Source organism: Manacus candei, unplaced genomic scaffold (assembly GCF_025592945.1).
Source record: "Manacus candei isolate 608988 ecotype Guabito, Panama unplaced genomic scaffold, ASM2559294v1 h1tg000033l, whole genome shotgun sequence".
NCBI lineage: Eukaryota > Metazoa > Chordata > Aves > Passeriformes > Pipridae > Manacus > Manacus candei.
The window spans coordinates 11,453,519-11,467,500 of NW_026138081.1; the positions used below are offsets into that span (position 1 = coordinate 11,453,519).

General features: G+C 39.4%; 1 protein-coding gene across 1 annotated transcript; it reads right to left on the minus strand.

Annotated features, from left to right (window-relative positions):
- Positions 1-484: 484 nt before the first annotated feature.
- On the minus strand, positions 485-10,226 carry LOC127472989 (astacin-like metalloendopeptidase). Its single transcript, XM_051792023.1, has 13 exons — positions 10,143-10,226; positions 9,900-9,924; positions 7,840-7,856; positions 7,429-7,453; positions 6,515-6,586; positions 5,372-5,506; positions 4,619-4,736; positions 3,724-3,902; positions 3,514-3,598; positions 2,983-3,110; positions 2,130-2,245; positions 1,293-1,727; positions 485-550 (listed from the first exon to the last, which is right to left on the minus strand). Exons 1-13 carry the CDS (start codon positions 10,209-10,211, stop codon positions 485-487), a joined length of 1,470 nt encoding a protein of 489 aa, XP_051647983.1. The 5' UTR covers positions 10,212-10,226.
- Positions 10,227-13,982: the final 3,756 nt, after the last annotated feature.

The window sequence follows — 13,982 nt, forward strand, 5'->3', positions numbered from 1 at the left end:
AACTGCGAAGAGAGATGTCATTTTTGGAAGCTTAAATGTTAGGCTGGGATAAGAGTCTGCGTGGAAGACCTTTTCATGCTGAAGACCATGAAGACCACAAAATGAATTTTTAAAGTTTGAAGCTGGTCTCTTCAGCCAACTAACTGAACCCATGATGATGTCAATGGTATACTTAAGAGACATCCCTAGGGCTGAATGAGGGGGGCTGGTAGTGTGTTGGATAGTGCATTTGACTTGAAGTGACTACTGCAAACAGAAATAGAAACTTTTTTTTTAAATTAAGCTTTTTATTCAATTGTTAAATAGAAAGAGGTAATAACTTAACTGTGCAGACAAAAAGAGAAGTATACAAGATGTATAGAATTTGTACATTTATATGGCTTGGGGAATAAACTTTCTCCAGAAGATGAAAACTTTGATTCTTAATGGAATTAAATTTCATACTGATCCAAGCCAGGATAGAAGCAAAGTAGGAAACATAATTTCAGTATTCACAGAATAGATTCTTCATTAAGTCAGTTGTGGATGCTAGATCTTCTTTGATTACCCACTGTAAGGAAAATGAGAGAATATTTAGCTTTTCTGAACAAACTGAAGCATCTCTAAAATACATGCATGCTAAATCACATTTTATCTGGCAACTAAGATTGTTTCATGTTTGTGGACACATCAAAGTGGAATGAGTTTTTTTATTCTTCTTTCCTTCCATAGCTACAGTGGACAGAAATAGATACCACATAGAGACAATGCAAAACTGCTGGTTTGGTTTGGATATACAGTCAAGTTACTGCATTCCAGTGGATTTATGCAAATTCTATGTGCTTGTTTTTATTCCATGGCAAATACAAGGTCGTGTGATATAGCTGAGCTTTCTTTTGTACTAATGCAAGCTGCACCATTCTACAGTTGCAGTAGGCTACAATTACAAACAGGCATTTCTTTATTCCATGCTAGCTCACAAGCCTATGGTAACTTCAGTGTATAGTTCTGGCCTTAGTTCTTCATTAAATGGGACTGAAGAAAACATGTTTTAGCTGGATACATTCCAGGGATCCTGACCATAGAAATGCTGCCTCTCTCCTTGCCAGGGGAATGGGTGACTTCACTGTAGGTCTCTGAACTCTGTGATTAAAACCTGCATCTTTTCCAGAGGAACATTATATTTAAATGCTGCATTACAATTTATTCTATTTCCATTGTGCTAGTGATGCAGTAACATTAAATTGATTGCTCATATTGGCACGTGTTTTGTAATGGAATATATTTGAGAGGCAAGGGGAACAGTCAATCACCTGGCTAACACCACTTAATCCTGAGTGTGGCCCCATCTGCATGAATGAGCAAATAGTATCAGTATATAACTGATCCATTAAATCAAAAGCAAGGAAGGAAGTGATGGCTCTCATGGAGAGCAGTTCCTCAGTATTTTTCCTGAGTGAAAAGAAAGGTTGATATGACATAGACTGTTTTTCTTTGCCATTCTTCCTGTCCTCAGACTTACCAGCAGCAAAGGTGGCTTGGAAACCAGAAGCTGTATAAGCACCATCTGTGATGAATTCTACAAGCATAAGATTACTAGAAGCAACTATGTAATTTGGTATCTTTGATCCACAGGTCTTGTCCATTAGAACTGCAGAAGACTTGCTGGATCCATCATAAACTTTAACATAATCACCCTGACAGCCTCTGGTTTTCTGCAGCTCAAAGGCTTGAAAGTACAGGGAAACCTGGAAGGAAAGAGCAAATCAACCTTTAATATACATATATACTTCTTTCATGGAGCCTCCTTTAAAACAGACTGACTGTAAGCTGCAGCCAAGCACGAACTGGCACTGCTTACCCAGCTTTGCCTCTCATTCTCTGAGGCTTCAGATCTAATGACTGAATGCTCCCATGCTCAGATAATTTTGTCTTGATTTTGCAAACCTGAAGCCCAAAGTATTGAGGTTTTTCAAAATCACAGCTCTGCAGTTGTCTTGGCCTATATCTGGCTTAAGGGCATAAGAAGAAGCAGAGACTCTCTCATGGAGAAGATCTTATCTGGGAACTGCTGTGCAGACAAAGCTTGAGGTGCTTAACATAGAAAGAAATTCAGCCATATTTCAAGACCACTATAAACCTGTGATTACCTTTCTGGATCGGGTTCGGATGAGCCAGACACAGTTGGTGTTATCTGAATAATTTCTTGGGTAGTTGGCAGATTTCAGTGACCCAGAAGTTCCGTCAAGAATAGTGCTGCAACGACCTGAGAAAAAAATGTTTGCTTCAGCACCAGGGTTGCAGAAGCTTCCACTAATTTACAAGTACAGTCTTTCAGAATGGATGGCTCTTGGTTGTCTAATCTGTCACCATTCATTTCAGAGTACTAGTATATCTTGATTAAAATGAAAAATCATCTTGTCCTAATTTTCACATAATGCATCAAAGAGAAAAGTAAAGTAGTGCTTGGAAAAAAGCATTATTTTTTTATTTATTAGCTCTGTAGTTTAGCAGAGGTTGAATTTAAAGAGTTTAAACATACAAATTTAGAATGACAGCTTAAACATTTGAAAACCGGACATGAAATGGTTCCAGTTCAGAGGAGCCTACGACTGTTTTGGTTTAGCTCAGGTCTTAAATACCAACTGCCGTGAGGAACAGTGATCTCTGGCTCTCTTGGGATCAATAGTTGTCTGCTGAACTGTAAGAAACCAAATTACCACATTGAAGTATGCAATGTGGTATGCAGTTAGTCCAGCAGTCAGTTGCACAGCAGCCACTTACACCAATAGTGAATGCGTTTTATTTAATTTAGAAGCAGAAACCATTTTCTCACTAATCACAGCCTGCCTCCAGCTTCACTTTTGCATTCTCTCCCAGAGTAACCCAAATGAGTACCATGAATTTATGACAATAGTCTCACAGTCTTTGATGAGTAACTGCTGCCTCTGCGACATGCCCGGATCTGAGTTGAAGATGAAAGGGTGGCTTTGAGAAACTTACTGCAGTTGTAAAGTTTGTTGATTTTGGCCACGTCCAAGTTGCTCAGCCCCTGCCTCTGTCCAATATGTACTGATCCATCAGGAATTGGTACAATTGTCGCTTTTCCAGTGGTATTAGTGAATGTGTATCTGAAAAAAACCCACATGAGAAATTATGTTCTCTAAGTACCATATCTTCTTTCAGGATTCAATGGCATGCTTTGGAGGGAGAACAAGAACTATACAGAAGCTGTTGCTGTGGCCAGTAGTGCTGTTTAAATAGATTTTATTGAGATGTCCAGCAGTAAGCAGGGTTATTGTCCAGATAGTCTCCTTTGCTCCCAGGCTCAGCAGTTAAGGGCTCCCTAACGGAAAGCTAAGGGATATAAAAGATATCGAATTAATCCTACAGAGAGGTTTGTATGAACTGACTCCTACTGCTTTTCTCAGAAGCGGAATTGGGGAAACTGGTAGTTAGGAGACAGTTATGATAGAAACTAATTCTCATGTAAGATTTGAGCTCCAACAACAGGAATGCCATGCTGCTACTTACGGGCCATAGTGCATTATTGAGGAATAGTCATACGGAAGACCCAGGTTATTGGAGTTTTCAAATTTCTTGAAGTCTGATCTGTCAGCTGTAATATATGATATTGTACTTAGAGTATGCTTCCAACCTTCTCCCATCAGGGAAGAAGGGAAGGCTGGGAGCAATAGGATGTATCTACACCATTTTCTACATTGAAGAGTTCAAAGTACTTACGTGGACTGATGTACTCCCACATGATCTTTACATGCTTATCTCTGTCACTTCGAGAGTGTTCATGCAAAAAGCCCAGAGCGTGCTCCAGTTCATGTTGAATTACTCCTTTCCACAAGCATCCTCCTTTCATCACAGAGACAGTCTGCCCACCTCCTACTCTCCCATAGTTGGACCAGCAGCTGAAAGAGGCATCAGATTATAGGATTTTTATTGTCAGGCAGACAAAGGGGAAGAACAGAAAACCTTGCTTCCCATACCTCTTGTGGGAGTGGAAGGACTCCTTCCTCTCCACTGTAATAGTCAGTCTACAGAGGCAAAACCAATCATGGTGTAGAAAAGAACACAGTATGATCATTGCTAAATCTTCCTGGAAGATTTTCATTAGCACAGAGGCTCCTGACTTCTGACTTTACAGTGACTTTAACTCCCTTGAAATTACATTTTTTTCCAAAATACTGAACACCATATCAGAGCTGGAGCTAAGGTGAATAGCACTTCAAGCTAACAGATGTTGAACAATTTTCTCATAGGCTCCAATTCTGAGCTTGAGAGCCAAATCTGTGATTCAGAAAACTGTTTATTTCATAGGTTGAAATTGGGTTTACTTGTGCAAAAAGTAATCAATATATGTTGTTCTCAAGTGTGCATTATATCACATAGAAAACATGAGCTTATTCTTTCCACTTTAATGGTACTTTTCCATAATTTGCATTACTTCAGTGTCTGCAGTGAGTCTGTGATATACGTGTTGAGCCCTTGCACTAGTGAGGTATCCAAGGAGGATACATTGGCACTGTGATAAAAAAAAAGGCCTCTCTAAGGTCACACAGAATAACTGTAGTGAAGAATTGAAAAACATTGTAGAAATAACTCGTTAATTTATCATTCAACTCACCCATCGACAGATTTAATGCTGAGGTAATCACGTTCTGTCTTGCGCTTCACAAAATTAATACAAGTCAGTGCTTCAAATTCTGCCATGGCATCATGAATCCCTTTTACGTGGCTCTCCTCTGGAGAAGAAAGGGTTAATTTTAGGCGTCACAGGAGGACAATGGCAAGTGCCATTAAAATCTCACATGTTCTCAAAAACAGGGTAAATGAGGGACAGAAACATTAGCCTAGGCCCTTCCGTGTTTTGTATTGCTTAGTACTTAATTTCATTTAAGATGTTAACAGCCTGGCACAAGATCCTGTTTATCCAGATATTTGTCCAGATGTATTCTGGTACCTTTTTTTTTCAACCACTTGTTCTTAATTATAGTGATGATTGTTGATGTATCTTCTTATTGGACACTTGGACACCACTATGGCAAGCTGTTCTACTAACGAAGAGCCGGCCATTGAAGCTGCACTGTAATAGGAATGAACCTTATAAAGGCAGGTATTCTGGAAAGTACCATTAGATGGAATGACCGTTCTTGTCTCCAAGAGAACAGATCCAAAACATTATAGATGCAAACTTTTCAAAGACATTTGATCTTTTTCTGGTTCAGGTCTTTGTAACTTAAAATTCATCTGTGCTTACACAGCACAAGTAAATTATTAGAACTGATTTATTCAACTGTTTGTGTCATCACTATAAGTAGCTTTCTACCTGAATTTTATTGGATAAAATCCACTTTTTATTTTTGAAATTTAAACCCACCATAAGTAGGATCCAAGACATAGGGAACACGAACAATCCCATCACGGGACTGGGGCCAGTTGCAATGGCGACAGTTGATGGCACTGCGACTCCTTCGTGGAACTATGTCACCTTCTTGCAAGTATTGAGAGCTGTCTGTGGTGAGAGAGAAAGGATGGAAACATCTGAGCCATAGGTTGCTGGATGCTTGCTAAGCACACTTGGAAAGCTGTCACTCTCTACTAATACTCTTTTCCTATTTTTCCCTAAGCATCTGTTCCTGGCTAGCATGAGAAACAGGTTATTCAGCTAGATGGATGTTATCTGCCTCCCTAATTTTGCTGTTGTGTCTTTAGCTAAGAGGACACAGAACTGGGAAGATCCAGTTCTGCTGGATGGTGTTCAGGCAGGATATGGAATGACTGAAAGCAGTTGTAATAGTGAGAGGGATGCTGTACTTTAGTACTGTTTAATCATCCATCACGTGACACTGAATGAATGACATCAAATACCTCTCCAGGAAGGGTACTGGACAAAAGCAGGAGGTGTCTACAAGGAAACCCAAGAAGGCGAGCAAACCAAAAAGAGAAATGAGTCAGGAGAAAAGTGTAGGCATGTTTGGTGTCTATTTTTACAGACAGTAATAAAGCTACTCGAATGACTGTTGAAGGGAAAATGTGAGAAAGACAAGCTGATAGATCAGGAAAAGTTTGGAAGGGTCAAGGAACAGCAAGTCTGGAGCAGGGAACATGGAACTGACTGTAGGTCATCCAGGAGTCTGTACTACAAAGCCATATGATGACTGAGTGCAAGTGATGCTTGAATTCAAGTAAAAGGCAGTTAAATAACAAGGCATCTAAATATCTGTGTTCACTCTTGAAGTCCAAAGAATGACAAAGATGTTGAAAGCTACAATTGAAGAAACTGTCTGGATAGTTCAATTGCCTCTACACCTGGTAGCATCTTCAGTATTGACTCTATAGGTCTGAGTTACTATAGGGCTTCAGCAGTAGTCTCATTGTCCTGTCTCTGGGCATCTCTTACGTGATGGTGTGTAAGAAGGGAAAATATTCTCACAGACTGTCGTAAGATATTGTACCTCCCATATCACCCCCCAAAAGCAACAAAGACAGACCCATTATCAACAGGGTTTGGGGGCATTACCTTGGTTAACTTTCAGAATTTTGTTAAAAATAACTTCTTCCTCAACATCAGTCTCTGTAGGCAATGGAGATTCTGTTCAGAAATACAAGAGTATCACTTTCTCATTCCCGGGGAAAATATGAATCTTGATTTTTAACCTGATGATTTTCCAGTGATGCATGACATACTTACATAGCCTATTTAGGGACTGGTAGGGTGTTCACTCATGTAGATATTTGTTCAGTGACACAATCCTGATACCATCCCAGCTGTAGTTATTTTGGCATTAATCAAATCCCAAGAGCCCTTCTTTTTATTTCCCTCTCTCCCTTTTTTTCCCCATAACCGTCACATTTTTAAGCCTCAGACTGCAGTTTGACTTCTGTATATATAACTTACACTCAACCCTACAACATAAGACACCAGAAGCAAAAACAGATGGAGAGCAGTCCTGATGCTTCCTGCTGGACATGCTAACCTTTTGATAAACTCTTGAAATCAATGGAATTGGAACTGCATCCCTATTCCATGAGTCATACTGATGTCCCCAGCTAAGCCCAACATCAAGGACTCCCAGGCCTTGCAAGCAAAATCAGCCAACTCTGAGCATTATGCAACAAGCCTTGACATCAGTAAAAAGCAGAAACACCTGACCTCTATGCTTTCTACAACCTTTGGAAGGGAATTAAATCAGGACATTATTTAAACAGAATTATTTTTAGCAAAAGTAAGAGGTGATGTTTTTGGCAAGGCCAAACAATTGGTCAAAGCCAAGAGACTTTGCTTTGCATTAAATATTGTGGTGAGTGCATTCATTTAAAATTCCTTCCCTAAGGTTAATTTGTGTTAAGCATGTACTATTTTCTGGAGTAACTGGGTGGCTAGCAATCAGTATATCCTCTCATATACGTACTTGTAGATGGAGTAATACATACCATATATATCCTCTTGTGTAGTAACCTGAAAGAATGATATATTAGTATTATCTCACACTTTATAATATAACATTAAATTAAATAATATAACATATAAAGTATCAACAGTGTCCAGGCCCATTAAATGTATCTTCCATCAGTGCAGTCTTGAGCTTTTATATACTGTACCATGTGTAAAGAAGTACCACAGCATGGTAAATAGTCTTCTTTGATATCTTGGCAAATATAGATATCATAAAGGGAAATGTAATCTGAAGTGTGGAATAAGTTTCAGATACATTCTGACACACTGTTGATCTGAGAAGACATTACTCCACTGGTGGAGATACAGGTGGAAAACAAGAATCTTAACCTTATTTTCACAATGTAGAACCCCAAAGTGATCAGAAGAGCTGATTTAGCTGCCCTTACCTCAGTAGGTTCTGTTGCTGCAAAAAGCAAGGAAAAAAAGACAAACAAGAGGGATAAATTAGAATCTGAATACAACTTCACAGTGTTCAATATTATGGAATTCCTCAGCCATGGGAAGGCCTTTGCTTGGAGGGAAATGGAGTGCACTAACTGATGCGTGGGCACAGAAATTAAATTGATATTCAGAAAAAAAGCTATGAAAATTCCTAGTAGATCATGCTGAGGGACAGAATTCTAGTCACTTGCCATCTAAAAATCAACAAAATATTTTTTCAGCTTCAGTGTGGAAAATTACAAAAGAAACCAGGGACAAAAACCCCTCTATATCCCCAGTTTTTTTTGCAAATGCAGGCTAACTAGCTCAACAATACCCTCTGGTTTCACAGTGTCCAAGAGTAATGTTATAACGTGAGATGAAGGCTATAATTTAACATGGGAAAACAATCTCATCTTCTATATGTACCTGACAGCAGCATGTACCATTCTAAGTCCTAAGGTGTCTTTTTTGATTTTTACCAAATATCAGTTTCTAGATACAAACTAGAAGTGAAAATCTGACCTGATGTGCAAATTTCTAACTTCACTGTTATAATATCATAAAAGTTTAGAAATTGCAAGGACCTCCAGAGGTCATCGATTTGTCTGCTTTCCCTAAGGCAGAAACAGTTTTATCTATATTATAACTGACCACAGTTTGTTTGACCTGTTCTTAAGTATGATGGATATGCTGCAAGCCTGTCTGTGAATCTCTTCCAGTTTGTCAATATTGCACTCTTCCTTGTCAAAATGTAAAGCAATTGCTTTTTTTCTCCTATTCAACACTGATGGAGAGAACAATCAAGTAAATAGTTCTTATTTCCAAGCCTATCTGTGTTCAAAAAGACTTCAATCTCTTTTTCCAAATTGTTACTTCAGTTATATGGTAAAGGAAGCCCACTGTAATGATTGTGGTTTATTATAGAAAAGTTCAGTCAATTCCCACCAGCTGCCTCAGAGAGATCCATGAAATCTATAAATATTCTGCAGGGAAGAACATTTCTGGGCTGGGTTGACCAGATTCAGAATTTATGCACCCAAGAGGCATTAGATTAATTGAGTAGTCAAAGTTAGTGGAAATTAGGCTCCAGATTCTTAGGCACATACAGCCTGCAACTTCTTTTTAAAACCCAAATGAAACACCAGAGAAGGCATCTGCCAACTTCTTGATGAAATGAACATCTGGTGTGATACCGCTTTCAAAATTACACAGCTCATGTTTTCCCTGTACTGTAAATACTGGAAGACGTTTCAAAAGGCACAAAACCCAGTAACGATGGTAAATTCAAACTCATTGCATGCATTTGTCCCAGTAACCCTGTAACTTTGAGTCCCAGCAACAGACTACTTTGAACTCAAGTAAACGTGTCCCTTGGTCTCTTCTAAATACAATAAGCAGTAATTTTACAACATCCCTTTGTTTCCATGCCATACATAACAGTTCAAAAGAAGAATTTGTCAGTTTTCTTTAGTCACTTACTTGCTTTGACTATGTCAGGCAAATTTTTCCAAGGTGTCTTCCTCTCACACACATTACTCTCAGTTTCTTGATGTAGTTAAAGTCTACCTACAGGTTCCTTCCCATTGACCTCTGGAGATCTGCAATTATCTCCTTGTATTTTGCAAGTTGCCAGAAGCTAAGCCTGTATTATTTGTTTTCCATCCCAGAGCAAAGCAAAGCTTTCTTTGATGCCTGACATCCTTTTCTCTTACTGCTGCACCAAGGTAGGCAAGAAGGCAAATGAATAGCAGTCTTATTATAACACTCAATTTAATGAAAAGGTAACAAAAAGGCCTATTGAAATTTTATTTTCAAGCCTGTGAAAGCGCATACAAATTAACCTAACAAACCATAACCCAAAAGACTGTGTAAAGCACATCTTTGGGAAAACACATCTGCACCTAGCTCAATAACAAATTATGAAACATGGCCTAATTCAAAAGGCCTGTGTCAGTGCTTTCACATGCTCTCAAAACAAAGTGTGTGATACACAAACAAAAATAGCAGTCTAAATCCTACTTACTTGTTGTGCTGTTTTCATACTTCTCCTGCAAAACCAATAGATAAAAGACATTATTCTTCTATAACTCACTAATGCAACAACAATAGCATCAAAATCAGGCCAAAGGGAGGAACCAAATTATTAGATTGCCTTTATATATTATTATATTACTAATATTTTCTTGCAGGAAATTTATCAAAACAAGTCTTCACAGCTTTGCTTCCAGCTAGAAGACAGAGCACAATTGCATGGAGCTGCTCTCACCTGAATAGGAAAGCCCAGGGAAGTGTGAAGCAAAAATGCAGTGAAGACCAGGAACATCTTCAGATCCATTCTGCAATCCTGACAGACCACCAGTGCACGTCCTTCTCTCTGCCTGCTCAGGAGTGTTGCTGCTAGATATACCAGCAGAGCCTGCTCTGCCGGGGCTGAAAAATCCTACCCCAGCCAATGGGAATCTCGGCAGGAAGCAAACTTCTTTTGCAGCCTCAATAACCAGTTTAGCCTCTGGGCATCCCCCAGTGCTGTGCTATTGCTGTCACCGTGATCTGTAGCATCCCTAGTCTTAACACTGTCATTCATGCTGCTCTCTAGAGCTGGATCAGCCTCATGCTTGTGATGCCATGTTCTTCCTCTGCCTCTTGGAAGATCCTACCTGAAGTGTTCAGTTTGACTCTTACCACATAGGAAGCCGTTGTTCCTGGATAACTTTCCAGAGTACTGTATTGTTAGGATTTCAGAGGGTAGGTGACTGAAAACACAGAAGGCCATGACAGTATAGTGTTGCTCTGGAACATACAACACATGGCTACTTGGTGAGTTCATGACTGTCTTCCCTTTTTTGTTTCCTCCTCTGTGTTTCTTGATGAAACACAGGAACATTTCCTGTGTTCCATTATTTTTGTCAGTCTGACAGTCAGGTGCCCTGATGAGCTTTGTGACCAGCAGTGAGAGAGGGGGAAAAAACAGCAGCAGTGGAAGCAGCACCTACTCATTTTGAGAATGATTAACAGGTTTGCTGCTTGCTGGAGTGCACTTGTCCAGAAGTAGATGTAGGAAGCAGCGAGCAGAACTGCAGTGAGCAAGAAATGCTTGAGGAGGCAAACCAGCAACCACTGAGCCTCTTGTCACAGCAACCTCTTCTCAGAGCAAAGATCTGCTTAGTGAACCATTTGCTGAAGGTGCTGTAGCTGGAGAATGGTGCTGTGGTCTAGTCTCTGATACACATTTGTTTAGTGTTGAGTACATTTTTTGTGCACGGAGAAGGAAACTGAATTATAAGATGCACTGTTTCTCTCTCTAGACCATGCTAGTAGCTCAGATACCCTTAGAGTAAGTTTTAAACCCACTTACACTGTTAATCCCTATTTCTGTATTGAATAAGATGTTCTAGCAGTTATCCATGTTGGCAAATGAATCCAGAAGTAGCTTTCCATCTATTTATCTCCAAATCATGCCCAGTCAAGGGTAGGAGTTACATGGAAATGCAATCTGAATTGTGTTGGAGGGAATTACTCTTTGTTTTAGTGGAGGAAAGCTCACAGTACACACTGCTGACTATTTTAACAAAGTCTGGACAAACAAAGTCCGGGGATAGATTTTTATCACCCCCACAGGGAGGCAGCATAGAGGGATACTACTTCTCCCTTTCTGTTCCTGCATCTTGGCTGAATTTAGGTATGCCCTAGGCACCGGATAGTAAACAGCAGGGTAGCACATGGTCTTTGTGACCATGAAAGAGCAAAGATCAAGCAGCTATTGTCAGCATGTTAATCCTGCTGACATAGGCAGTTTGTGTGTCCTTTGTGCATATAAATGTTCTCACTAAGCAATGTTATGTGCCTTTTTTTGGTTTTGTATTTGTGTTTCAGAGGGATGAAAATCTTCCTTGAGCTGAAGCAAAGTTGTGTGGCTCTGGTCTGCAGTGCTAGAATGGTTCTCTGGGTTTCTCACTCAACACAAAGGCAAAACAAAAGTCCGCGATGCCAGATATTGTGGTATGTCAAAACAATACCAAAACCACACCATAAAATGAGGTTTGCACATAATCTGCTTCCATTAGAGCTTAGGGGGGGGAAAAGGAAAGATCAGACCATTCTCGGGGAAAAACAGTCCAGGAACAAAAGCAAGGATCAGAGGTAGTGACAGCATAAAACAAACTTAAAAAGCAAGTTGGGAAGGTTGGTAACCTTCGCAGCATGCTCTTGGGAAAATACTACAACCCCCTGAATTACTGATTACCTGCTTGTGCTCAGGAAAGAGTGAGGGAACTGGGCTGGCAAAAATGATGCTGCACATTTTACCCTGACATGTTAATATGTTGACATACTAAAAGGTTCATCAAATAAATTGCTGCATGCCATGTTTTCATTAAGCTAACAACTAGTGCTGATGGGGGAGGTTGCTGTTCCGATCAAGAATGCGGCTGTAAATGCTGCAGCTGGCAAAGTACAAACAGAGCGAGGGGGAGTGCTGGCACTCATGGCTGCTGCCAGTCCTGAAGACTTTACCAGCTTTGGTTTGTGACTGATATTTAGATTAAATATTTCGTTATTTTCCTACATGTGGAATTCACGGGGGAGGTGTTATCAGCAGACCTGTTTTCACCACCTAATTTATTGAGACTGCATAGAGTAAAGCTGGTACCTCTATTAGAAAAAGTGCCACAGAAATTGTTTTGAACCTTTAGGAACCAAACTGGGGCTTAGTAAAAAAAAGATGTCTTTGCATGTGTAGAAGAAAAGCATGTGGGAAATTTTGTCAAACCCTAGTTTTCTGTCAGTATAACCCATTTTCTGGTGGACAGTAGGGACGACACAGATTTTGAAGATGTGAACAATGATTAGCAGATGTCCAAAACCAACAATGAAATGTCAAGAAGTACTTGGACAGTGTCATAGTCTGCAAGGAGTCTCTCAGCAAAAAGATTACTGCTTGTGAATAACCACTAAGAAACTTGGAGTTATGCCTGAGGGCATAGGGTGGTTTGCAGAGATCTATAGGCATAACCAAGAAAATAATACACAGACATACCAATGAAAAAAATGTATTTTCTCTTATGTTGCATATGGGAATTCACTGCAAAGTAGACATAGTTAAAATCAAAAGAGCAGATATATAAAAGGTACACTTCTGTAGAAATCTTTCAGATTTTGCTGTCATGTGTCATTTAGTCATGTGTATTACAGTTATTCTCTTTGAAGTCTTTCATTTTAAGTAGCTTCCAAAATATAATGTAAACTTTCAAGATCTAATTACAAAAAGAAATTGCACTAATTGCTACTAATTGCTGTGTTGTAAAATGCAGGGGAAAAATAATTCCAGGAACTAAGAAAATAGAAATATTTACGTTGAACAGCTTATGGAAGTTATGTGATAGCTATCGTAATTGATTCATGGTAAGATACTAACTAATCTTAAAGGTTTAAAATCATCTGGCTTTACCAAAACCAACCATTGAAGCAATAATATGGGCCAAAACACACAACTGAAATTGCTGTGGATTGGCATCACACAAACAAACACTATGCAATTATATATACAGTCTGAGGTTAATGACAAATCTGAATCAAGAATATATTATTTTAGATAGAATTGCTCAGTATCATTTCTCAGGAATGTCTACTTTGCGGAGCATTTGAGTATTTTGGCTCACTTTCATCTGGAAAAGGAATTCTGGTTTCCACTCTGGGTTCATTCATTTTGAAACCCAGTCTTCTGGCCAGGAAGTCTGCTCCTGTGCAATGCTTTCAGCTCAGTGCTTTTTGTCTCACTCTCACTAATTCCAAGTGTCCTTATCACATAGAAATCACTTCCTTTTCTGTGGTGTCCTTATGATTAGATACTTTTCAGATATAAATCAGTCCTCCCACAAGCTTTCTCTGTCCTGGCTTAAAGGACCTTCTGCCCTTTAGTCTAATTATTCAACCCTTCTTGGTTTTACAATTACAATTCATATCAAATTGTCTGTACTTTTTTGGTGGTGCAGTGATTAGGAGTGGATAATTTAGTGGAATCATGTCATTCAGTACTGCACTTTGCTGGTTGAGACTATTATTGATGCGCTGACAGCTTCTGAGGGTTTCACAAGTAACCAGCTTAAAC

Excerpts from the sequence above, each read along its gene's own strand:
- LOC127472989 (XM_051792023.1), bottom strand. The coding sequence starts at position 10,211 with ATGGATCTGAAGATGTTCCTGGTCTTCACTGCATTTTTGCTTCACACT. Across the intron at positions 5,507-6,514 it reads AATTCTGAAAGTTAACCAAG|ACAGCTCTCAATACTTGCAA; the intron begins GTAATGCCCCCA and ends CTCTCACCACAG. Across the intron at positions 551-1,292 it reads GATTAAGTGGTGTTAGCCAG|TGGGTAATCAAAGAAGATCT; the intron begins GTGATTGACTGT and ends TTTTCCTTACAG.